General features: G+C 43.9%; 1 protein-coding gene across 1 annotated transcript; it reads right to left on the minus strand.

Moving 5' to 3' along the window:
- Positions 1 to 1,570: 1,570 nt before the first annotated feature.
- Ccap-r (Crustacean cardioactive peptide receptor) lies at positions 1,571 to 26,522 on the minus strand. Its single transcript, XM_076897618.1, has 8 exons — positions 26,500 to 26,522; positions 23,356 to 23,774; positions 8,659 to 8,794; positions 4,831 to 5,028; positions 3,802 to 3,896; positions 3,421 to 3,676; positions 1,883 to 2,063; positions 1,571 to 1,798 (listed from the first exon to the last, which is right to left on the minus strand). Exons 2-8 carry the CDS (start codon positions 23,509 to 23,511, stop codon positions 1,603 to 1,605), a joined length of 1,218 nt encoding a protein of 405 aa, XP_076753733.1. The 5' UTR covers positions 23,512 to 23,774; positions 26,500 to 26,522; the 3' UTR covers positions 1,571 to 1,602.
- Between the last annotated feature and the right edge of the window lie 1,456 nt (positions 26,523 to 27,978).

The raw sequence follows: 27,978 nt of genomic DNA on the forward strand, positions 1-27,978 counted from the left end.
AAAACGTAATCGAGCAGTGAACACGGTCTCTGGAGGAACAGCAGATTCTCTCTCCAGCAGATTCGTGGCGACAGTCATTTGAAGAATCGTATAATCTTCAAAAGGATCGCACGCGCCAAGGAGTCGAGTCAAAGATCGGGTACAGATTTACGACCTCTGTCGACCCGGGCTCTCGAAGCATCCCAAGATCGCTATCGAATCGCCTGTATCGCGTCGCAATTAACGTGATATCGCGTACAGTTCGCGTCTCTTTCTTCTTCTCGTTTTCTTATTTTTTTTTCTTTTTTCTTTAAATAGGATACAATAAATACGACGAATAGACGAGTTACAAATACAGCTTCATCTACTGTTGTCTAAACTCTATTACACACTTTCAATGACTACCTCCGCTCGTAACCTTTCACGCCGTTGTATTATGGAAGGACGTTTCAATATCGAACTGTGATAGTAGGAAAGTTTGAGCGGTCGATGAAAAAACTTTTAACGATTAAACGTCCCGATATTGATCATCGACGCTGTGAACTCTTTTTGTTTACCTTTTATCGCAATTTTTACCCTGTGAATCAGTAAGCTCGCCGGAGAACGGAAGCTATTTTGTCGCGAATGTTGCCTTTCAGCGAACGGATTGTCACAGATGTCAAGGAGACGGTGACAATAACTCGAAGGTACAAGTATGATCGTGTAATTTGCTGAGACAAGTGCTGATGTGTTTCATTGATTCGACCGAGTAATCGAAGGGCTCTACACGAAGGCCATCCAGCTCGACATTTCCAGTAGTTTTAATTAAAGAACGCCTCATCGTTTCTTCCCTCAAACACCACTTTTCTCCAAAAATAGATTCGAAAACGATTTTCGTAATAGATTTGCCTGAACTGGTCGCGAACCAGTTATATCATTGTTGATATCGCAACGTTTCGAACAATGGCGACAGCTGGCTTTCAAGTCCGCAGCCTTCAATTGCACCGGAGGCATCGATTCAACGCTCTCGTGGATCGCTAACAAAATTATCCGCTCGAGGGCTAAGCGTTTTCGCGTCCATCGCGAATGGATGGAATACATGAATATATTACACGTTCACGGCTAATACATACGCGTGGTCTGTCTGCTGATGTGAATTTCTACGCGTGTATGTATACTATATATACACGAAGCCGTTTTTCATTCCCTGTGTGTATACGTCGACGAAGGTATACCTTGAGCGTATCATTTTCCACGTGGGTTGATCGATCGCCAGGCTAATGCGTTTTTCTATCCTCTTTGAAATTCGAAGAGATGGTATTTTCGTTGATAATAATCGTTCGTTCGCGTACAATTTCCTATTATTAAATGTCCTACTTGGCATTTCGTACTTGCGTTACTGTGATATCGTGTATTAATTAGAGGATGAAAAACACGTTCGTAGAAACGAAAACATCGAGCAGATTCTTCGCACCACCCTGAATTATGCCTCCAGCGAAGAGGTCCTCGGCTGTCGTAGACGCGGATGAAGGAGTACAGGTAAGAGTTTGTCGAAGCTGAAGAGCTGATCCGTTGTGCAGAAGAATCGTGGGTGGACCTAAAGTGCGATTTAGTCGTCGAGACACGATTTTCATCGTCCAATTTTTACACCAAAGACACCATTACTCGTTTCCTAGCGGTGGAGTGCAACATGGCGATCTGGTCGCTCCTCCGCGAAGACTGCGCCGTTAGCGACGTCGTCATCACAGCTCTGGTCGTATTGTCCGTTCCACCGACACCAAAGCACTGATGAGGATTCGTGGCTCGCCATCCGGAGAACCATGTGATCGGCTGCGTGTTCCTGTCGAATCGGAACGGTTCGTTGTCGCGGTATCTATATCACAAATTCAATTCTGAACCTATCAAAAAGGGACCCGATACTCACCGAACAGTTTTACAGAACGACGTGCTGAACAGACAGTATATAATGGGGTTCGCAGCCGAATTCAGCGTGGTCAAGCTTTGAATGAAAGTGGCCACGGCGGTGTAGGTCTGGTTCGTCGGCACGTATCCGTAGACTTGCAGTATGTCGAACACTATGTACGGACTCCAACAGAGAATGAATACTGAAAATCGAATTTCGAAAGGTTTTAGAAGAAGGATCTCCAAGTCACATCGGCCAGCGATTTCAAGGAGCTCGTTTACGCCGTGAAGAGCACTCCATTCGACGGACGAGACGCGTTCATAACGATCGTTTGTCCAGAAAGCGAGTTGCACGAACCGTTAATGGCTGATCGGGACGCGTAAGAGCTTTAAATGATTTTGATGAAAGAACGCATTGTATGGTTCGTCTGGCTTGTAATTGATGAACGCTTTGTTGTTTCAGCAGCGAAAGCTCCGTAAACACTGTCAGCTCTCCAATGCGAGACGCTCAAGTGTCGTCCCGTGAGAAAAAATAAAATGTAACGATACTAGGAGCTGAAATGATTTTTCAAGAAAGCTAGTAATCGGTAGATGTCTGCTGGGAACAATATATCGCGCAGAAGGGGTATCCATTTTAATAGTTCTCTCGATTTCAAAGTACACCAAAGGGAATTGTTGTTCAACGGAGCTCCACTTCCTTTGATCCGTTCTGTTCGGTACGAGCACCGTCCGTTGAAAAAGGCAGTGGCCGACACGACGGTTAGAGTGACCGATCCTTTGAACAAACTTTGGTGTAGGTATATACACCTGCTCCCCTGAGACATAATGGAGGAACGATGGCGCCATGTGCAAGCATCTCAAACTCCTACGCAATGTTTGACAAGTGAGCGGAAGCACGAGATGCCGCGATTCGTTTAAGTAAATTATCGTCATCGCGAATCGTTGCACATGCACGAGAAAAGCGTCCGCGAGGAACAAGAAGACATCGACCACGGTCTCAGGAGAAAATTGAATTTCCCGAACGGAAAGGGAGATCTTTCGACGAGGTCTCGTCGGGTCTGACTTCTCTTAGCTACGCGTTTACATATTCCTGCGCGAGTGATTCGCGAGAGAGCCGGAGGTCGTGGACCATTTTCGCTTATCTCCTTTGCCGCGTAACGTTTTTGCGCTCCGCAAACGTAATCGTACGGGAGAACCGAGCGCAGGGATGGCAAGGGCGTTGTTACGTTTTATTGTCGCCGATAAACGCGGTTTCAATCTTTCACCGACTTTACCCGCTCCGAACTTGGACTGTAATGCTTGCGTTCATTAAATTTTTATGCCACCGCGTATCGCGCGATTTACGCGGCTAACGGGTCCACCGTATCGGTAGCCTTAAATTATTTATCGCCTCGCGGATTCGAAGGAATTTTTATATTTTACGATGATACCGTCGCGAGCTTTCCTACGGATTTTTGTACTTTCGTTCCTTCCGCGAGCAGGACCGAATCGCATGGTAATCAGCGAAATTTGTAACTCGTAATAAATTTACAGGAGCAGCTTTCTGCAGCGTTTACTTACCGAATACTATGACGAGGGTCATCTTGACCGTTTTTACTTTGGCTCTAGGAATAAGTCCACGGGAGGACACCCTCCTGGTGTCCCTGGTAGGTCCCTGGCGTAATGCCCCTCCTTGCGACCATATAGTAGCCACGATCACAGCGTAACAGCCCCCTATTATCAGAGTCGGGGCTATAAAGAGGGCAAAGCTGAACAGGCTGACGTAGATCCTCCACAGCAACGGAGAGCCCAGCTCTATCCAGCATTGCGTCTTCCCCTGGTAAATCATCCTGCCAATTATGCTCATGGTACGACCGATCTATCATGATTTTCATCGCGAACGCGGAGAAATCGTTTCAATCATTTTGTATAATAAGTTATGTACGATCAGTTATTCGATACCTGTATGATTTCCTCTTGGAACAGGAAAATGATCGGCGCGCTGAACAATGCCGACAGACCCCAGGCAGTCACGATTAAGACCCTGGCTCTCCACCCTGCGATCAAAGTCGAATTTCCAGTCTCAAATTGAGAGTCTTCAATGTCGCGACGACACGAGGTAAACGAACTTTTCGCAAGACAGTCGCAGATCGATAGAGAACGAAAGAATACCAATAGAAAGACGATGACTGCGAGCACACGGTGCAATAAAGAAACCTCGTCTTCCACGAATCTATTCGTCGCTTTAATAAATAGCAGTACACCGTTATTTCGGTTGCCAACATCTTAAGATACCGGCGATATTAATGACTCGGGAAGAAATCATATTTCATGGTACACTTAAGAAATTAATGGCGTCGTTGGAAGCCCTGAATCCAGTCTAGAATTTTCGGTTGGACGTACGCGAAACGCTTGGATCGATACGACATTTGCATCGCAGATTACCGTCTGATTATAAGCGGAGAGAGATTACTAAGCGATAAGTATCCCAACTGTCCAAAGTTTGTTAATATTTCATCAATGGTGAAGCACGTCGTTAACGTAGCCGTGGAGCCCGTATTTTGCTTCGGTTCCTTCAACTCTCGACCTGTCGCGATTTTACGATATCCAGCTTATTAGAAGTATAAACAAGTCACGAATAACATCGACGACTGGTAGACGTGATTCGATGCAAGAGTCAGGAGTGAGGAGAAGCGATACGATATGGCGTGCGGTACCATTTTTCCAATTACAAAGAAGAAGTCTCGTATTGCGGACATATACTCTTGCAATGTTGCTGGTGTTATGAAACCTGATGGAACAACTCTTATAAATAATGGTAGCACGAGACGGTATCGTTTGCTTCAGAAGCGACCGTTTCTGAACTAAAGCTACCGTGCAAACTATCCTTTAACTGAGCGGCATTGTCGCAGTCGTTGCAACTGTCGAGACTTTCGAGTGCGCGCGTCAGAGGAGCTTTAGAAACTTTAATCGAGGTAACGTTATACTTACATCTTCCGGTGAAATTCATGGGCTTGGTGATGGCATCGTATCTGTCGATCGACAACGCGACGAGCACGTAGGTAGAGCTAAAGGTAACGACGCATTGCACGAACCTTATCAGCTTACAGGCGATGTTGCCCGCGTGCCATACCACCGTCGTTTTCCAAATTATATCCGTCGGCACGGATATCAGGCCGACCAATAAATCTGCAACAAGATATGCGACGTGGCAAGATGATTCATCGCGAGGCTATTATTAAACAGCATCTACACGCCGTCCACTTAATTCGCGAATGAATGAACGCGCTTTACTTGCCGTACCGGTCGAGGAAACTGACGCGTTCATTCACCGAGAGCGATACTTTCGAAGCACTCGAAAATTTTCCGACCGCTGCGAATGTCTACTTTTTCTTCCCTTGTTTTCCTTCGATCGCGACAAATGTACCGCGCGATATTTTCCAGCGTGCAAGCACATATTTCACGGACGGTCCCGCGATTTTTCACGCGGCGAGAGAAGAGGCGTAAAGAAGTGGTTTAAAGGATATCGTATCGAGTGTAGTGCTTCTAGAAGTGCTATTCGGTCGGCCATAAAAAAGACCCTCGAAAGTGAGATCTCACCCTACGGATTCCCATGCGAAACGACCGTGTCTCAGCTCGTACGTCTCTGCCGATATTGAAACTCGATTTGGATTTGCCATTTTGCAATAACGGGGATTCCGATGAAAGAATTAATCGAGGCGACACACGGTACACGCATTACCGTCGTACTCTATTTGGGAATCGAATCTTTTTTAGGTATATACATAAACTGAATAAAAATAGATGGCGTCTAACACTTGGTTGTACATTTCCGTGGTACAGTGTCGTTTATCATCGCTCCACAATGTTACCCGCGCGAACAGAGACAAACGAGCCTTGTCGAAATTATTGATTATCCAGGCCTGCTCGAGGGATGGAACATTTTTACATCATAAATACGATTTTTCCGCAGCGCCCCAGGTAGAATGCACAATTTTTCATAACCGATGCTTCGTCGCTTGATCTTCCTCATATTAAAGGATATAGTTTATTAGATGGCGAATAAATAATCTCTTTGATGTTCGTTGTCAAAGGTTTCGCGTCGATCGATACCAGTAAGCTGATGCTTCAATTTAGAACGTTGCTATCTGGAGGCCTCCAGGTCCCTCGTGTCCCTCGCGATCCATTCCTTCCTTTCTACATCGGACCGCCACCATTTCTCCGAAATCTTGAAATTGCGTCTTTATATTCTTCGTTATTTATCGGGCACCGTTGCGCAAAAGGCGGGCAAAACTCGTGTGAGAATTTGAATTTTACGGCGTGTCCGCGAGATCGGCCGCCTTTCTTTTACGGCAGCTCGAATCTCGCTGTTACTCGCTCGTAAACGGGCGTCATCGTCTTCGGATTCTGCTCGACGCTGACGACCGCGCTCAGAGCATCATCTGGTTAATTGCGATCCCACCGTTGTCGCACCTCATTCGCATGTAAATACCTCGCTCCATATAGTTTACGAACCTTCTCCTCGTCAATTTTTATTTTACACCCCGGTCCCAACCGTACGAACGCGACGCGTCCCTCGACTCCATCGCGCGTTACGCAATTTGTCGATATTCCTTTATACCTCTAAACGAGTCTCAGTTCGAGCTTCTTCAAGCTCGGTTGCTCGCGTAAGCCGGCTCGTTAGATTTTATTTTTTCTTGTCGACGGTGTTTCTTTCGGGTCGTTCCTTCCCAGCGAAACGGTCAACGTATCCTCCTCTCGATGAAGCGATCCGAGAAACACCTCTGGCTCTACTCCCGTCTCGCTTGAAAGCCAAGAAAAAAACGAAAGCTTCGCGTGCTTCTATTCCTACGCAGACTTGTCTCCACGTTGTTTTCACGTCGGTGGTCGTTCGACGAGCCTGGAACGAGCATCGTCGTCGTACGGACAAGTGGCCTTTTACGCTAGATCGTTTGTACGCCGTAAAACGTCATTGGCTGGGTTTCGGCACATTTTTGCACGCGCGAACGCCTTTTACACGGTGCAAATGCGGACTTACAACGCGCAGGACGCGCAACCGTGTCGGATCACCGTGTAGCCAAGGCTCGTCGAGCATCGCCGATGCGATTTCATTCCGAATCGAGGCGTTTTCATTGCTACCGGTATAAACGAGACCCTTGCAGGGAATATCGGCCATAGACGCAACGGAAAGGGGTAATAACGAAGCGACGCTGGAGGTTACGGCGCCTCATAAGTCAGAATGGAACAACGAAGGAGAGAGGAAGGAGCTACTTTTTTTTTGCGACGAACATTCGCTCGATTGGATACATAGGATACAGTTTGGTTATAGATTCGCTTCCGGTCTGCGTACTTAAGCCGACAAGTTTGGTCGAAGGAGGTGCGTCGCAGTCGAACTGTCCGAAAAGATCCGACTCTTCGTTCTTAATGCACGCAGGGAAAGAATCGGACCATTGGACTGTTTGATCAACATTTGAGGTCAGATTTCTTACTGGACTACTTCGACCAATTAAGCTGTCCATTCCGCCCACGAATTCGTTTCTCCCTAAACCCAATATTCGGAATAACCGCCGTTTACACGAATACCACTCTCGCTGGCAATCTCTTCTTCTTTGCTGAAACGACCACTCGAACCTATCTCGTAACGAGTTCGTAACGATTATTGGAGAACAACGGCGAGGATTTATATGCAAATAAAACGGCCTTCGCTCAACTTGACCATTTGTTTCAATTTCTTTTCAGAACAGCGGATAAATGCTTTCTTTCATTGTGAAACGTGAAACTTCTTTATTGCAAGAGCAACTAACCAATAACGGAGCGTAATTAAAGCGCGATATTAAAGTGTAAAGGCGAACGAAGTTTATATTGGACCAGTTTTTCATCCAGACTTTCGCAATAATTGTAAGCTCACCTTTAAGCTGTTCGGTATTAACTGATTTCGCGGCCAGAAGAACGCTGAGAGATCTGCGGTACCGAAGTATCGTAGAATTCGAAGAAGTTGGGGTAATGGTGATCGCGAGGCGGTTCGAAGAGAAAAGACAGACGCGGGCCACCTCGAAGTTACGACCGCCTCTTCGTCTCTGCCTTTAGTTGCCGGCGCCGAGCTTTCAGACACGCACAATGGACGCCACGAGAAACGTAATACGAGGAGAGAGGAGAAAAAAGCGTGTAAGGGGCAGAAAGAATTTGTAAAGATTGAAACGAAGCCCGTTACACGCCCGAAGGTCCGCGCGTCCGTGACTCAACCAACGGGTCAAAGTTTGTCCTCTTAACTTTGTTGCGTCGACGTAAAGGTCTGTACCATGGCGATGGTTCATCGTCGTGTATACGAGGACGTAAAACGTCCGCGTAAACCTCCGTAACTGCGTCGAAATCCGGGGTACAGTTCGGCATACGAAATGTTTGCGAGCTCTCCTTCGACGTTGATACGTTTGAGGAGGTGGAAGTGTTCTACGACCTGTAAGTTTTTAGGTTGACAGAAAGAAACTTCAACGACGAAGTCGGAAGAGTCGGAAATACTCGAGCCATTTTACGATGCGCGCGAGGAATGAGCACAATTTATGTGCAAATCGTTTTCTTTCGCTGCGATTATCGTTTTTGTCTTTGCCCTTTCCGCGCGTTCGATCAAATCGAGTGGAAATGAAATAAAAATTGTGGGAGACGTAGAGAGACGAAATTGGCAATCGATCGAGCTGCTCGATCATGCGTGGTTTCCTTGATCTACGAAGATGAGGAGCTGGGGATTATCAATTATTTTTCACTATCAAAAAATCATTTTTATAGTAATTATAAAGCCATCGAAACGCATTTGGAATCACTTACCCGCAAACGCTAGCTGTTTGATAAAAAAGTCCATCCGCGTTTTTCGTCGCTTTCCCCAGACAAGTCCAATTAGTACCGCGATATTACCCACGACGATCATCACGAACAGCAGCGATAAAACCGTGAATTGTCCCGTCTGCAATAGAAAATAAAGAAACAGTGCGATTAAGTCTGACACAGAATAATCATCGTGACGAACTGAAAAGCAACGATAATCATTTTGGTAATTAACTTGTTTACGTTCATATGAGACAAAGGAGTTTTAGAGCGAGGCTTTTCTCCGGTTTGCCGATCCGATCGTAACCTCCCCTCGTAAATCAACGCCTATACGATGATCTACGCTATTAATCAGCAACGGTGGTTACGAGCAAGACGAACGTCACCGAAGGCGATACCAAACTTGATTACAAACGATGATCCATTGTTGGTTTACAACGAGTCCATTGTTTAAAAAAAAAGAATAATATACCATCGGTATAAATGAACATCAAACAATGAATATTAACAAGTAATCATAAAGTGAATTACAAGCAGAAGTTTATACAACTTACTTCCTACAGATTGAGATTCCTTCGATAATGAATACTAGTGTCAACAATGAAATATTAATGAGAATACCTGAGAGCGAGAAGATTTCCATTTCAGTTTCGTTTAACCTCTGTTTATACGTATCGCGTGATCGGGGACCCCTCATTCCTTAGCAGGAAGGATATAAATGCAACATTACTAAAAGTACTTGGAATAGGAGTATAAATAAACGCGTCGTACTGAATTAATTAAAAAAGTCAGCGATTCAAACAGTTCTTTGCCGTTGGCGTCTCGATGACGGTGTAGAGCAGCATAAGCCGATAGGGAAAAGTTCTCTACGCGACAGAATTATTAAGGTAAGCAAACAAGTAATTTTTTAACGAACCAGCCAGAGTTGGCGCAAATAAAAGAACAATGCGGAACGAAGCACGGATTCAACGGATTCGTGGCTCGAGTAATACACCGCCTGTTTCAAGTCTTCCGTTACCGTTGAAACCGGACGGAGAGCGTATACCTGTAGAGAGCGGTTCACTGGAGATCCAACATCTAATTACCCTCGTTGACGGTAAAGGTAAACGGCGCAGCAAAAAGGTTTCGTTGGTCGAATCAGCTGTCTTTTATTTTTTTAATTTAACTATTCCTGACGTGCACACTGCGCGCAGCGGATCGATCAGCGAAGTGAACCTCGATCTGGCCTGAATTTATGAAAGAAGCAGCAGGTAGTTGATATTCTTGGCCGAAAATCACGGTGCGTACATTTTTTGATTGGTACTTGAAGTTTAAAGCGGTACAGGAGTTCGTCGAGTTCGTCTCAGTCAGGATTTCCAAGGTTGGGGTCGGAAAATTGCAGAAGAGAGCAAAGATGGAATTTATTATCCACGACGGACGGGATCCAAAGATCGCGATCGGAGAAAGGGAAGCTTCCGGTTGGTTTTGGTAAAGGTTCCAGGGGCAGATATGAAAAGAGGGTTAACGTAAATCGTGAGAGTACGTCAGCCGCAGAACAGAGGGAAGTTCCGCGTTTCCGTTCGGGCTAAACATATTTCTTCGCGTGCTCGATGACACCGTGGTCATTTATGGAAAATCGATGGCCGATATCCTACGGATTCGTGGTGGGCAGAGAGAGAGAGTCGACGGGAAGCCCGTCGCTCTGCCCTTCTGTTCTCAATGGTAGATTATTAGTTTCCATTTCTGAGCACGCCCACCTCGGGGGTCTGATTGCGAGGTGGGTGGACCGTTAAGAGAGAAATTTACGATTGCAAGATTTCACGGGGGTACCACCTGCGAGCGGCGAGCACGCACTCGCCTCGTAGCCGCGCGCACACGATAAACAGGCCAGCGGACCGTGCACAGAGTGCACGACGATTAGCCTGGAATTAAATCGACTTGCCCGTCGCGGCAGGATATGCTCTCCTAACTGAAACTAAACCGATTCCTTTAAACGCGCGGACCGCTCCGAATTCTCCGCGCCCCGCGCGTCTAATGGTTTTGTAATTGGCCCGATTATGTACCCGTGTAGCCGAGCGATTATTAAATTTCCACGCTGCCATCGGATAGAGACGATTGCCTTTCGTTACTTTTTCGTTTCACCACGCTAAGCTCTCGTGCTCCGTTTCGAGGCATTCGTTGCACGCGTCTGTACCACTTTCGCTTGTCCGCTGGCACGGTGGATAGATACAATTACGGATCAAAAGGATCGAGGCAGTGGAAAGTTCGCGTGACTTCTTGCCGCGCGTTCCTATCCCTCGATGGGTATATCGTCGTCCTCCACGAGCAAAAATTACTCGACCCGTGATGGTTCTTGCTCATTAAATAATAAGATAGCGGACATCGATTCGCCAAGGTGGCACGAAAGCGCAAAGAGTTGCTGCCTCGACTACGCTAATTAGAAACCATTTCGGTTGGTCGAGCAACGAAAACGGTTTCATGTTTAACGCGGTTGGTCGATAGGTAGACAAACTAAACGGTCTAGAGTCACAAGTCTAGCTTATCTCCGTAATGTAACGTTACGCTGTATCGTCGTAAAAGAAACGAGAAGAAAGACAAAAACCGTATTATCGAGATAAGGGTAAATACGCTCGAGGATTTAAACGTACCTACCCGTTAACCAATAGCGTTAGTCGGGGTAACTAGGGGTATGCAAGCGTTGGCAATTGAAACTGGCGTTGACCAAAATGGCAATTAACTGGACAACTCAAATAGTCCTAACATGTGGGGTATAGGTGAGACAGATGTATCGTCAGTCCTATACAGATAGTATAGTTGTAAATTGACTTAGAGCCAAAGCAAAATTATAAAATCAACGCAGATTCGTGGATGGTACGGTATGTGGAACTTAATTAAATTAGAAGGGTCTTTGATTTTTCATCTGCATTGAGAATTCGAGGTACGTGATTGAATCAAAAAAACGTTGTATCGCAACCAATGCTCACGCGGCAGTAGTTGAAACTGAATAATAGGAAAGTTCTTCGAATGGCGGTGTTTTATGCGTGATCCAATTGGCCAAGAAAAGCGGCACTGGCTGCGTTATCCACGCCCTTTCACAGGTGGAGGCTCACCTGGTCCCGTTCGACCGCGTTTGCTTTTTACCTGACAGCCAGCGTGGTCCTCTTCTAGATCCCAGATTACCCGGGATTGCTGACGCGATAACTCTATATCGCTTCACACAATTCCCAGTTGTTTTTGTTCAAAAACGGAATTAAAACTAGATCGACAGAATATACGATGATTCGAGACTAAGGTAGAAAGTTCTCCCAGGAGACTCGGTTGCGACAAGATCTTTCGATCTTTGATTAAGGACACGCAAAGGAATCTTTGATGGATGTTTAAAATAAGCTAGCCTTTACATACAACTTTATTAGATAATAATGAGAAACATTATTTTTAGATAGACCATTTTCGTTTCACTGTCAGCAGTTTGAATTAATTCCTGGAAAAGAGACGAATAACTATGCAGATTTGATTCGCTGAAACATAGTCCTGCCACGAGCGAAATCTGCGAAAGGTAGATTCGTCGAGCGGGTTTCGAATCCATGGATTACGCGTTCCGATCGAAAGGCTCTTTGGTCCCGATATTTTCCCCCGAACGGCGAATTACGCTCCTCCCACTGGTGAAAAAATATCGTCAAATCGACGAAAATCGAGGTCCGTGTAACTGCCACTCACAACTTTTTTTTTCCTCTACTCAGCAACAAATTTATGCCTTTGGCGAACGCCTCCAGCTCTCGTTATGACGGGATAACGACAGGGTAGTCGTCAACCGCAACGCTCGAATCTATGGACGAACCTTTTGACGCGTAACTATTTTCGGACAGTCGGACCAAATCCCATGTTGAAAGTCACAAATTTATACACGCGTACGCACAATGAACGTCACGATTTTCAATCTGCGAACACCAAATTCGGGTTTTTTTACGGGTAAAAACCGATATCGCAATGTGTCCTTTTCTATCGGTCCCTTTAACCAGTAAACGCGAAACAGCCATCTGTTACAGCAGTTTGAAATTCGCACAGATTGCAGATCACCACAGGTTACGCGACAAACTGATATTCTTGTTTTCCCTTGCGCTTAGGTCGAGAGATGAATAATACGATTTTTGATTTACCATCGAATAACAGAGGAACGGAAGCATCCCTTGGGTATTCGACATGGAATGCTATCTATTTGTTCCGGCCGCAAATACCATTGATGAACCTATGAAAGCGAGCTCCGATCGATCGATAGACCACAGCTGACGTTATTACAATGGAAATATACTATTAAGCTTGGAAAGTATTATAATTATGATATATCATTCCTGATCCTCGGTTGACGGCTTAGTTTGTCGATTTTTTAGTTTGCGTACAGTGAATTGATATCCGCATCAATTACAAATCTATTATTATTCACGCGTGATACCGCGGAAGACGGAAGTACACGCGTACATTCCAAAATAGAAGCGGCGGGATTCGATTGCCTCGATCGTGATTTATGCTGCCTTGGCCGGAAGTCGAGTCGAGGGACCGCTCGATTCTCACCACGGCGCGAGACGTAACTTCGGTAACGGAGTTGCGGAAAGTTTGTTGGAGTTTTCGCGATGAACGCAGGGTTTATTCGCTCAGCATCGAGGTGCTAGGACATTGAATATTCATCTTCGAATGTCACAGGTGTAAAATATTATGGAGAACTATATGGCAAACGGATATATCGCTCGAAAGGAATTAATTAGATATCGAATTTTTTTGCACGTGCATGATATTATTGTATCGCACATATTGTATTATTCACAATTGCAATTCGAACCTGCACATTTGTTTATAATTTTAATGAAAATCCAATTAATACGCATATCTGTCCAGGAAGGAAATACGACTATTCTTTGATTTCGTTTCCGATATATTTCATCCTACTCCATGCAGTTTTTCATTTCAAAGCTTCAGTTATACAAAAATTTTCATATGAGAATTCGATATCGAGAATCTATTGTGATACAGTAAAAAGGAAACCGTGCGATAGAGTGAAAACGGTATTTCGAAAGAATGCAAAAAATTATCACAGAATTCCACTTTACTTTATTTCATTTTAACTATTTCATAATAGCGAAAAATGAATTCTCCATGACTGTACAGATATTTCATCGAAATCCGAACGGATAAATTGCTACACGAAGTCTAATAACGTTAGCTGCACTTCATAATTATTTAATTCCATAAAACTGTGAAAAGTCGTTTTCTATAATTCATCATTTTCATGCAAAGTTGGTATTCGTCGAGAGTATCAGGAAAAGTTTGTTATTAAATTTCCATCGAATACCTACCAGCGAGTAGGTAAGTTATTCGACCAGCGGCGCGGTCATTACCTGAAAAAATCTGATGAAACGAGAATGTCCTCGGTTCGTGTCAGTCCAGAGATGAAAAGTCAGTCGTTGACCCCCCTTTACGTGGGAAGGAACTCGTGTCTCGTGTTCCCTCGGCGATTTTCCAACACCAGCAACTGAATCACTTCGTTATTAACGTAATCGCGGTAGACTTGCATGTTTCAAAATCAGCCACAGGGGAGAAACGCACTAAACTGTTTGAAATGCAAAGCTTAAACGTTAAATGAAAACATTTTATTACTGCAGGGAGTATTACGTTCTCCATGTTTTGTCTTCGGGAGCTTATATCGTGTGTAAAAGAATACGAGTAAATTCATTCCGCAAAAAACGCCTTTGCAATAGACGTACAGTATCATTGGAGAAGTTTTAAGTACTATTATTCTATTGTTAATGATTGGATGGATTATTTGCAAAGGATATGCACCGGTCTAATTTCGAAAGAGTTTTACTTCCTCTGTCAAAGGAACGTTCCAGGAAATCGAAGAATTTGAGGAATTCACGATTAAAAACCGACGTAAAGGAAAAATGTCTAATTGAAGTTTCACTTTTTTCTTCGTTTGACAAGTTGGCAGTGGTATCGATCTCAGTTCACTTATTGAAGCATATTGCTCCACTGCGATACTGTTCCCCTTTAAACGACAGAACTACAAATTTCACCAAGGGAGGCGATAGTTTCCAATTTGACTGGATCCCCGTTTGATCCCAGTCTCGAAATGAAGAATGCAAAATAACGATCCATAATTGAACAGTTCTTTTTTTTTTACTTCCTCGAGAGTAAATCATAAATTGCAGCAAACGGTTTTTGTACCTCGAGAAGTGCCTCTCGGTTGATCTTTAAAAATCACGCTTCTAACGATCAGAAAGGGTTACAAGAAGTTTCTCTGATCTCATTTGGCGGACCGCCGCTCCTCCGCCTGGTCATAAAAGATTTAAGCAGTTTTTTCGCTCGCCGCCAAACTCTTGGACGCAATAAAGGGAGGCAGTAAAACGAATGATCGCGGAAACGAAAGATTTTTCTTTCGCGTGGCCGCGCACGCAATGTTTCCGAATGTGTAATCATCGATGGGAAAAATTACAAACTTTCCTGTACCGCGCATTAACTTTACGAGCTGAATCCTTTGGGTATTACGGTCGTTCGCGAGCATTTCTGAATTGTTCGTGGGTTTCCAGGATGATAAATAAAATTAAATTTTACATGCCGCGGTGAAATCTGAATTTTGAAACGTAATAAAATTAATGTGCTCGACGACGTTGTTGACAGTGACAATGTGCGTACACGTGTTTTAATACGCTGTTTTACTTTTTTAATTATGTTACCTCGCAAAATGTAAATCCAAGCTTCGGAGATGAAGCTTGTGGCAAATTTTTCCACGCTTTACACCAGAGTCGAGAACTGCTTGAACCTTTGATTTTAATCTGCGAAATGTGTGACTTACGAAACTGCTGAAGTTAAGGGAACAAATGGTATAACGCGAAAGTAATCGTGACTCGAGCGCAATTGCGAGAAACTCCGTATGAACTTTTTTATTATCCCCCCTGTACGATACTGAAGACGGCATTGTCCCTACACTTTATGAAACGTGCTATATACCGTGCACCCTAACTTTCCCCGTCGTAGCTCTGCTAAAACGGTAACTGTCTGGGAACTTTTGTGGGCCACCGCGGTTACTAAACTTGCTGGCGATTCGAGAAAACGCAACAAGATCGTATTTCAGAGAAAGAAGTTATTTTTTGCATTTTGGAAAATTATTGAGAATCTGTGGGCTACCAAAAACGTGAAGCGAGCAATGACGCAAAATTGGGTGATCGAGATAGACAGAACTATGTATACGTTCAGCAAGTTAATACTTTATGCGGAAACTCGCAAAGAGAATATTCCCAATGAAGTGATCCCATTTACATTCGCCATGAGAGTCGTTTCGCAGGACTTCCGCTGAAACGATTTAATAATTCACAGCCCTGAATTCGACGTTACAGAATTTAAAGAGTATTGGATTCATATAAAGCGTTTATAGACTCGAGATTCGTGGCAAGCCCTTCGATAGGTCTCTGTCTCTATGAATATTGCGAAAATATTCAAACGTCGGAATGAAAATAGTCCAAGAATAGTCTACGCGGACGAGTTGATAAAATTAATCGACCGTGGGAAACGATATGTCCGTCTAATACCGCGATGTACCATCAAACTGATATGGAAAATGTTTTCACGAAGCCGAAGAAGTTTCCGGGAAACTCTGGAATGTATACGTAAATTGAAGCGGCGTGATGGAAGAAATAACATATTCATTGCTTTGCATAGAAATTACCCAATTCATAGAAAAAGAAGAGTATTGTCTCTAGTGATAGGAAGTTGCTGAAATATCGAATCGTTCTACACATATACATTGAGTATCTGCTGCATCATCGATTTCCTATCAGTTATCGAAAACTGCGAGACGATCAAAATAGCGACGATCCAGCGTGGAGAACCGCGCTTCAGGATCGACGGTGATTAATAGGAAATCGATATACGCGCCAGCAGAGGGTGTACCCATATCGCGTGGACCATCCAGGTTCCATGGATAAACAACTGTATAAGGAAAAGATTCAACTGGGACGAGGAGGGCGAGGGAGGAAGGGGGTGTTATATGAAGATAGGACGTCTAGGCAAGTATATATGTATATCAGGACCAGAGAAAGTTTTCCGACACGTGCGACCCTCGTATTCCGGTTTTGGACGTGAATAGAACGAAAGTGGGCGGACAAAAAGCTGTAGAAACGAGCGTGATGGTGTATGGAGGGCTGATAGGCAGTTTTCTAACGAAAAGGGTTCGCCACGACGCGCCGGCGACGGAGAAATATGGCTCCGCTTAGCCTCCGGGTTGTACAGGACTACTTTTTTCTTCGGCGTTCCCTCAGATGTATTTCCCGCCGCTGCATGGCGGGTGTCGCACAAGATTTATAACGATGCTAACGACGATCGATCGGTGATTTAATGAAACGCGGGATAAAAACCAGTGGAGTTTCGTTGTAAACGAAAGTAAACGTTCCCTTTTTCCCTTCTTGTTCGCGCGATCGACAACCCACCGAGCAATTACCACCGAATAATGTCTCCTCAATAAATGCACGAATGGACTAATTGAAGCAACCGAGCGAATTCTATTTCAATACGGATTCGTGCACTTTGGAAACAGATATTTAAGGTTTCCTTCTGGTCCTCTCGTTAAGATCACCTTTTTTACGGATAGCCGCACATTCCTTTCAGATAATCGTATCAACCGGCTCGCGGTACGATTGGATTCAACGAGTGTACCGAGTGCAATCTCGAAAGTGTTGAAGCAGACCAGTCTACCGTCAAAAAAGGATCAGGTGCAGCGCGAATCGATGCCCGTACGATTCCTATGGGAGCAATAAATTGCGAACGGGATTCCTCGCGATTTCTTTTGCCGCGTATATGCGCGGCATTATCTGTTTTACCGAGAACTTAAACACGTGAGAATTTTATTAGAGCCGAACTCCGATAGAGAAAATTCCGGTTTACCCTGGCCGATAAAGGATCATCATCGAGACCTCCGCGATCGAACCAATCGTAAATCTTAATTTCACGCCATTGGAATCATTTTCTCATAATTAACATCGTCTCACATTCAGAAATATTTTGTCCAATAAAACGTTCGTCAAGCTGTATGTCGAGGAAAATAAGGCAGTTCGTATCTCGTTCGCCTCATTAAATTTATTTCCAATTCATTCCTGCTCGTTGTTGCGGTTCTACTTGAAATTCAATTGGAACTTATGGTATTCCATTTCAAACTTCGCATCTGAATTATAGACGAATTATAACTTCTGAGATTTCATCGTTGTATCGTATTCACGTGTAGACGTGGCTTTGTATCCCGTATACATTGTTACGTGGGATGTATCTTGTTTAAAGTATTATACAGGTAGGCAATTAGTACAGATTTTACTAGAAGATCCGCAATGAATCCACCATTTTCGTTTTAACGCGAACATTGCATTGTTATCGGAACACGAAACAGAAAGCTGCATTCTATGGAGCTCTGGTTGGTATATAACAATAGAATTTTAATGAGTCTTTGAACATCGGATTAGCATTTAAAATAAAAAACCGTAGAAAATATTGAAGTGATAAGGAACATTATATATTATTGTGAACGCAATCTTGTCGTCCAGAAAATCAGTTTCTACTGACATAAACAGAAAATGGTTGAAAGGCGCGATGCACGCGAGATGCTTCACCTTCCGTCGAAAGACCATCTACGTCTAAGCTGGGCCAAGTTATTTCAACGTCCTGTAACTTGCCTATATATTTTACATGTAATTAAACTTCATCTTATCTTAACTTGGTGTACCTACATAACGATAAGTTTCGAGGTGAGAGGAGATCGGGTAAATAATAGTTTCGCTTTTAATTATTTTTGAGCACGGAACACGCGGTTCGTATCGTTGCGATCCACCTGTGAATCCTTCGTCGGATGAGTTGAACGAATCGGAATAAGAAATGCAGCAATCTCGAAAATTCCAGGCAGTCTTCGCAGAAAAGTGGCAGCCATATATCAGCCATGCCCGTTGCGATTTCACAGGCGCGTCCTCCGATCGGTTGTACAGTCTCATCCGAGCACGTTCCTCGGCTTCATTTCTCTTCGTCCCGAGGGAGGCTAATGAGATTCAAACTAGCTCGAAATTTAACAACGTCGAATGCTAAAGGACTTTATTCCAGATGGATTTATTCCGCATTTGTCGCATAAATAAGTTTACAAGTGGGTCATCTATTCACAGACTTTTCGTCTCTTTTTCTTTTTTTCACTGATCGCCAAAAGCAAAAGGAGGGACTTATAACTTTCACGTGTTTTAACAACACGTTCACAAATTTGAAACAAATGCGCTTTGGATAATTTCATATGCATTTATTTAGGTAATTTCCTTTGCATTTATATAATGTACACGCTCCGCCTCCGCTATTGCGCCTCTTTCTTCCGTCTGGATTTTACGTAAATAAGTTTCGGCTCCGGCAAAATTTTATACCCATTCATTTCATCATTTTACCGTTATAACAAGAACGCGTATCACATTTTCATGGAAATTAATTGCTTTCAGTAATCGTTCGAAATAAAACAATTTTGTATATCGCTGGCCAACGGCTATCACAATTAGGTACTACAAATTAGCACGAATTTTATTTTATCGTCCCCAAGTATTCACGTATTGCGGTTTCAAAAAATATTCGTCGAATCGGGATGCAATGACTCGAGTTACATTGCGTGATCAATCGCGCAAACATCGTACAAAACTCGTAAAAATGCGACTTGTCAGCGGCACGTGCGCCGCTTTGGGCACATTGGAAAATTTCGTACGATATCGAGCGTGGAGACTGCCAATTCGAATTCAAACCTGTCGGTAGATTAGTGAAATTCCTCGAACGTGTCTGAGGTGATGATCAAGTACTGGAGCAATCTCGTAGGGAGTCCAATCAGTGCGCGGCGAGTGATACCAGTGATGCAATACTTTGAACTGAAAATTACGTAAATTCGAAAAATGATTCATCTGTTAACGTTATTTCCCTTTATCATTAGCCAGGTGCGCTTGTTTCCCAGGTACGGTGACCGATGGAAACTGGAAAAAAAGGTTGGACATGAGCCGGCAGAACGGTGATTCCAAAACGATTACGTCGTTATCCGACTCGCGGATGACTTGGACAAACTTCGAGCGAGTTTTTGCTCGTGGTTAAGAACTACGTCTGCCATTCCATAGATCCGTTCCATAAATTCGATCAAACTTCAAAGCAACCACCTCGGTTAAAGAGGCGTGAAAACGAGAGACGATCGGAATGATCTAGATGAAAGTGGGAGACCGGAGTAACGGCTGACTTCGCTATCAAATAATCGTGCTTGTGGATAAGGATATCGCGAGGGAACGTGTACGACACCGACGAAAGTGTCGCGTCCTTTTTTCCCCTTTTTCCCCGCTCGTCTTTCGAGTTGATTCCCTTCCAACGATCGTAAATAACTCGATACAGGTCTTCTATCTTCGAGATCATAGGAATACTCAAGAACGCGATGGAAGACTATGGAAATGTGCTCAAGTCTTTTTCCTTTCGTGGTACATCGCAGCCCTTGAGATTTACTGATAATTATAGCATGCAGTTACTAAACGAACAACGCAGCTGAGGAAACAATATTGTTGTCGTATACTGTGTGTGTTATATATAATTAAGAAAGTTTCTGATCTATTATGTATACGCAGCATTACGGGCATGTAACTTTCTTAAGTCATGAGTGTTTGTTCGGTAACTTTGACTATTGAATGAGTAATACGCTCGAAAACTACATTATTTAAGAACGTTGTTAATTGCTCGATCGATCGGGTTATTTCCACGAATATGGTCAAGGTTTGGAAAAGCTTTGAATAATATTAATATTTCGTGCACAAATATTTGGACACAGTACAAGGGATTCTTTGAGTTGGAAAATTTTTCCAAAAATTCGTCCACTTTTTTGTTCACTCAGAATTGTCGTCGTTCAGCGGGTTGGCCAGCGCAACATTGAAATCACCGAAACAGAAAATTTTTATAACGCGCATGCTGACTTTTCCGTTCCAACTGAAAAAAGAAAATTAGCGACGCGACAAGCAATAACAAGGCGGTCGATAAACATCGAATCCCTTTTCCCGTTCCTCGATGGAATCATCTCGAGAGCTTAATTTTATCGCCAGCCCGTTTCCAGCATCACGTCAACGACCCCCTTCCTCCCTCGCTCTTTTTCACTCCTCCACGTCTCCACGATTCTTTCGCCCTCGCTTTTGCCGCGAACGCGCATTCCTAGTAAAAATAAGCAAGTCCCCGCGCTGAAGTTTATGCAATCACCGACCGTTCGTTGATGCGAGACGATCGAGCTCGCGATTCGGATCGACTAAAACCCTACCCGATCGCGACAATAAGGTGAGGAACGAGTAGACGAGGGTACGAGATCGCTGACAGCCAGAAAATCGAGTACCACCGCAGACGTATCGAATGCTGAGGCGTTCAACCCTTAATTAGACGCTCGGGACGTATACGTATATATCACTGCGGGCGAATGGGGGAAAACGTTTCGATTTCGTATTTCTGGCACTTTCAGGTATTATATCTACGAAAACGGCCGTGGGCTATTAATAGATAACATTTATGGAAGAGATCGCATGATTTATGGGTCGTTCGGAAGATCGAGACCCCTCGCAACCGCTGTTGCTGCGATAGCCCTAAATCCACCCTGGATCGTAACGTCCGATAAGAGATCGCTTTCAGCCAAGGACTTCGGTGGATGCCGAGTCTGCTCTCTATACACATCCCAGAGATCTCGACTCTGGAACGGGTTGTAACGTTTCAAAGCTAACCCGGAGGAATCTCCACGTCTGCGTCTTTCCCTTCTGGTCTGTTTTCACGGTGGTAAATACCGGCTGCGTGTGATTCTTCGGGCGGGCGCCAGGCTCGAGACACGTGTCAGCGAAATGGTTAGAAACGGAACAGGTGACGAGACGACGTCGGAGGAGAGGATCACGGCTGACGAATTACCATAGACATCGGGCAGGCGCCTGGTTTTAATTTCGATCGTCGACGTTTTTCTCGTGTTTTGGCTAGTCGACAGACAACCTCTTTTTTTCGCTTTAATGTTTGATCCACGCCACTTCTACGTCTCCGCGTTCGCCTCGATTCTCTTTCGAAATTTAGCCGGGAATAGAGCCTAGAGAAATATGATTTCCGAATAGCGGAATCACAATTATCGTCGACCGGGCATATTTCGTTACTTTCTAAATCCGAACACCCGAGGGACGACTGACTCGCTCCGCGAACGATTCAGCAGCCACTAAGAATATCGCGTAAATAATTCTAGGTGGCATTATAACCGGACGTATGAAAGGAGATTCACCGAAATTTATATATAGTGCGATTATATTTGTACAGTTGCATTTTTGCAGCTCGCGCTGCGCCGGGACACATCGTCCCTTTATCCTGAGCGACGGAGGAACTTGGCGGGAAAATTTATGCCGTCAGAGATCGCGACGAAACGAAAGAAACGCCAGGGTGCGAGAGCGAGCACCAACGTTATCGCGGTTTTCCATTATGTCCCTCTGAGGAGCACCATAAATACGCGTTGCATACATCTTTTTTCCTCCTTTCGAGCAGCTTTACTCGAAATAATAGATGGCAGGGATCCTCGCCGTTCGATCATTCGACGTTTTCCTCAAATATTCTTCATCGTAAATACCGATCCCATTTGGCCACGAATTTTTTCAGACATCTGGAATCTCGTACGCGTACCAACGAGTATGATATATCGAGTGAATTACAAATGAGAAAAAAAAAGAAAAAACTGACAAGTTCTATCAAACCGGACCAATATCGTCCGGTGATTAATCCTTGTCGGTTTAATGATGGTTTGCTGGTGACAGCCTTGATGCAGATATTTTTCCTCAAGCATTTAATGTATAATACATGAAAAGACCGCGTGCAGCCAGACGAACGCCATCCGATTTACGATCGGACAACATACACGGCTTCTTCTATTTCGAACCTCCATCGGTCCACCGAAATATCACGGATAAAAGATTTATACGAGATGTCCGACGTAACGTGGGAAGCGGAACGTTTTATCGCGACCACTGCTCGCACCACTTAGACCGATCATCGTTCGCCACCGAAATTATTCGTACTTCACACAGATACAGAGATAGAAGTTCCAATAATAATTCATGCTAATTCGAGTGTAATATGGGAACGCGAGAACGACACCGTCTATTGTGCTGGCAATCTTGCTCGAGTTCGTTAATTAGCATCACGTTGAGTAACAGAACGTTTCAATTAATGGGAAGTTTTGAAGAGAAATCATATCGTGCGCGTTTATTCGACTGATTAAACGGATTAAAGTTAAATGATGCTGGCCACGCGAGCTTATTCGACTCGAAAGCTCTTAACAATCGTCTGTTAAACGCAGTGTGCCATTTCGTTCGCCCGCGGCTGTGCCATTAATACCGCAGATTTTACCTCGCAAGATCTGCATACGCATGTAAATTAATAAATGATCCATTCACCGGAACAAAAGTTTCCGATGCGAGAGTAATTACATTCTGTCCCCACCCAAAATAATTGAAAATTAATCAAAGTCGTTTTCCCTGATTTCTTTTCCTGGCGGAGTCTTCACCTCTCAAGGAGACGAATCGATGTTCAGCAGAACTATGCGACTATTCAAACTATTCAATCTATTAGCTGTCTCTCGTTCAGAGTGCCCGGTTTCGAGAGGCGGCATATTTATAGGGGCTTCGGTTGTTTGCTTTGACTCACCTTGTAGAAGTAGTAAGAGTCGATCTCCTCCGTCGTGTTGCCCTCGAGCTTCAGCGAGCGGCCCGGGTAATCCACCGTCAGATTCCCTTCAAGTACTCTGGCTATCTCGAACGTTTCATCACTACCGGTCCATTCGCTGACTTCTTCCTCGGACATGTCGTTCGCGGGCGCTTCACACGGTCGTCCTCCGTTCCTCTTCGTCGTGATCGTTCAAGTTTTTACTCGACTTCGAAGCCGCCGCGAGAAATACATGGCTATCGATCGACTGTTTTGGTTAAGCGTTCGATGACTTCCTTTGCTCTAACCACGCTTCCGTTAAGCTCGATCGATTCGCACCGCTCCGACTTAATCACGTACACCGAACGTTCCTGTTAGAGTCCGGTGCCTCGGTCCTGTCGCGTTCTTCTCGACATTGCTACCTGTCGAATAAACGATTTTCAGGGGGATGTTGTGGAAGTTCGAGTGTGGAAGGGTTTAATAGATAAAGGTTAAAGGAACATTCGAATATCACAGTCTACGCAATTGTCGCGAGTGAAGGGATACAGACTTCACTTCAATTGTTGCAACGATGTCTTCCTTTCAGAATCGATGAGAGGAACCGCTAGAGGAGAGAAAGAAACAAAAGGTGTACGTTAAGTACGTGGGAACATTGCAGGTTAAAAATTCGAAGAATCGTATCGATTTGATACGATAGGTTTGCTAGCGCAAATCTTTATTTGCGTAAACCTTTGCACACAACTCTATTCAGTTATTACATTCGAATTTTCACGTAAAATTATGGATATCGTTTCTCCGAAGATGATCGATCTTTTTCCACTTGAGTTATCGTATCAGTCGCGCGATCGCGTGATTCCTGCTTCGAGGCTCTGATAATTGATATCGTCACCAGTTGAAACAGACGTTTCGACCGTGAAGAAAATACGTAACGCACCGCGAGATCGTAAATCTCGGTGGAGGGTCACAACGTGACCAGTTGCGGACGCGATTTTTTCAAATCAGGATTCACGGAAGGAGAACCTGTTCCGGCAGAGGTAACGTTTCCCTGTTACGAGGGAGCATCTCATTATGCCGGCTGTATCTCCGGCGATCGTTGCGCGAGATTCAAAATGCGGATGACATTTGGAAAAAGGATAACAAGTACCACGGATTCGGGTCGAATACAACGTACCATCGAGCTAGGGAATGTTTTACGGTAAAACGAATAGGAAAATCTCAACGATCGTCTCTCCGAGCATAAGGAACTTCTCATTTCTTGGCGAGTCGCAATTCCGTGGGCAATTTTATCAAAATTCATGCGAGCTCGACCGCGAAAAAGCTTTCTTCGTTATACCAAGAAGAACATTTGATGTCATTAACGGATGTGTGCACTCGGTTTTCTATGGGAAAAATTAAAAGGGATATCTATTACTTTGTACTTTTGGAATCTTTCCTTACATTCGCATTCACTCGATAAATAAGCATAAAACGACTAAAGTTCGCTAACGCAATGAAATCGCCTCGATGAACCGTCCTCTTAAGTTACCTTAAAAATTGAACGTTCTCATAACCGGTGAAAAATACGGTTATAGCTTTAAAAAGCACTTCAGTTCGACTGGAACGAAATTTACATTCATGAATGGGAATTTTCAGCGGAGAAGCTGTATTGTTCGCGCGCCATTGTCTCATCCATCGAAGGAGTGCTTCTAATTTTGGCAGGCATATCTCTCTTTTCCTGTGCATATGAAGATGCCACAGAGGAACGAGAATCGTGGATAATGAACCGGGATGAACGGTCCGCGATGAAACGTCAATGTTTGCGGACCAAACTTTCAACAGCTTTGATGTTCTATGTTTGGTTAATTCAGTGACAAAAATGATATCGCTACTTCGATGATTGATACGCTCGATACACGAGCACTCGCTCGAAGGTAAACAGCGAGAGTTTTTACAAATGTAATCACAGGGGATATGTAAACGTACGCTTTTTTTATCACCGACAGGCATGGTTTATCTTTCGTAATGTCACAGCGTAAAAATCCTATTCAAGTTGTATTATATCGCGTATACTGTTCTTTCAGTTGCAATAGAAACGAACGAATAAAGAAAGATAACAAAAGTCGATGGATATTGTCATACTCGATGAAAACAGAATATACGCTGATACGTATCCATTTTCACCTCCGATACTGACCATTTTTTGCCTCTTTTGTGACCCCCCAGATCGATGATCGAATTTCTGTCGAATTCACTTTCGTAAATAATTGACTGAACGAGTTCTCCGCTATAATGCAAATTTTACGACTAATAAAAATGAAAATAACAAAGCTATTTAGAGCAGCCATTAAACTATGGAGTAATTAAGCCACATTGATGCTTGTTTCCTTCATAAAAAACGTTTTAAATACGTATTTCCGGACCGTCGTAAATTCTGAATGAAAATAGACTGTTAAATAAGTTGCTGGGGCTCTTGTTTGATTAATGATTGCGTTTCCATCGCTGGGAATTATTTTTCTTTGCTGCGTTCAACAGACGAAAGAACTGTTGGTTATTGTCGATTACTCAGACCAATGAAACGAAGTGCACAATGTCATTGTCCGCCATTCATTCCTGCAACAGGTTAAGCCTCTCTTACGTCGACGACTGGGTTTGTTGCGAACAGAATACTCAGTCGCTTCTGAATGAAATTAAATCACGCGAACTATTCTCAGGAGAAAGGGTAACTCGCGTCGATTCTGAACTTTCGCCAGAAAATTACACCGCGTACTTTCCTCTCGAGATGAATATCTAAGATGCAAGAGGGGAAGCGGAATACGTGTCCCAATGAAATTACGCGGTTTTTAATTCAGTTTAACCTTAACTGAGAACGTCGAACTACGATCATACCGAGTACCAAGTAATCACAGCGGTGGGAAATTGCTTGTGTATCAGATTTCGCAAAATGTGGGTCATCCCTGAAGAGGATTCACTGGCCGAACGTAATTTAAGTCCAATTACATGGCTGCGAGTTTTCATCCCGATGCGTTGTAACCTGAATAGAGAACAACGTAGAAGGACGAATAGAAAAGTGTATTCAATAGAGGTGATTAGCTTTGTGTGAAAAAGGACAGTTTTTTGGACAGGACAAGAAAGGAGAGTAGACACGAGGGGATGGGGTAGTTCTTTCACCTTCGACGAGTATCCTTCGATCAATTTCGCTTTTTAAGTTCGATACATTTTGAGATTGCGCTGTCTCGCGGCCTGTCGTTGGCGGGAGGGCAATGTTCCGGCGTGAGAGACGCGGAAGAGGGTTGAATGAATTACCCGCGAGGGGATACGGAGGCAAGGTGAGAACGAACGAAAACACACTTACTCGTACGACGCGCCGAACGCGACTGAGCCGGCGGACAAATTCGCGGCGACTCTACTGCTTACATCTTGGTAGACGATGCTGTACGCGCGCAGGAGTTCGCGAGCAGCGTACGCATGCGTGTTGATCCTGCCGGGACGTAGGCGAACCGGGTACCGCCGCTGCAATCCTCGAAAACCTTTTACTCGTTTCAATTCATTTTACTTTCCTACACACAAATGATAATTAAGGCAACTGAGCTAAGAAAAGACAGGATAATTGTTCTTAGCATACAGAGATCGATTGTGGTAGCATAAGTGTTAAGAATCCATGTCTGATTCTTTCTGTTCGATGTCGCGTACATTATGAGGCTCAGCAATCATCCTGAGATAAAAAAAACTTGTCGTTTGCAATATTTAAAGAGCTCATGTCTCTCAGTCTCACGCTTTAAACATTCATTTGTCAACGGCTGTCTTTTCGTAGCTCGCGTTTAAAGGGCCGACATCGGCAGCGAAACCTGGGAGATGTGGGTCGAAGAAATTGTAAGGATGATTAAGTTCGTAAGATGTATTAAGTTCGTTAGGAAGTTTTGTCGTTTTCTTCGAGCCTTGCTTATAACGACCCATAACGTAGTTTTCAATCTGCCTTTTGAATTCCCAATTGGCCTGGAGTGTAAAAGTAATCCGAGTATGTGTCTCGGTTATTACCCTTTCTGAATTATGGCCGCTCGAGACATAGCAATAACTATTGTCCTATCTTTTTATGAAAAGGTTAATGAGTTGCGTACATCCTGTTCGTTCTATAATATTGTAGAAATTAGAATCTATTTTTTGACATTAATGACTATCGAGCCAATTCAAAATAATTTGATGATCCTCAAAAGTTGTGTTTCGACACTTGACTCGATTGAAGAACAATTTTCTAATACATACATTTAAAACATGGGACCCGGGAATCATTACCTGACTAAAACAATTACTCCAATATCCATTCATCGAGCGTCGAATGACTATCCTGTTAATGAGCATGCATCGAATTACACTCTCGTGGCCCGCATTTCGCTATACAGTCGAAACGCGCGACCGTCACTCGAATTTCATATCGAGTATCTCGTATGCATTTAAATGATGCTACTTACCAAACTACTTACCAAAAACAGGGTATGTTCACCCGTATTTCACCGTGCATCGAAATAAACTAAAATAATTAGTTGCACCCGTGGACAGGTGAAACTATTATCGATTCGAGACGCGTTATATCTGCTGACGAGGGTGATGTTTCGGGCGTTTAAGGTAATTTTTCCTTAGACTTCTCGTGTA

Source organism: Xylocopa sonorina, chromosome 7, assembly GCF_050948175.1.
Source record: "Xylocopa sonorina isolate GNS202 chromosome 7, iyXylSono1_principal, whole genome shotgun sequence".
Taxonomy (NCBI): domain Eukaryota; kingdom Metazoa; phylum Arthropoda; class Insecta; order Hymenoptera; family Apidae; genus Xylocopa; species Xylocopa sonorina.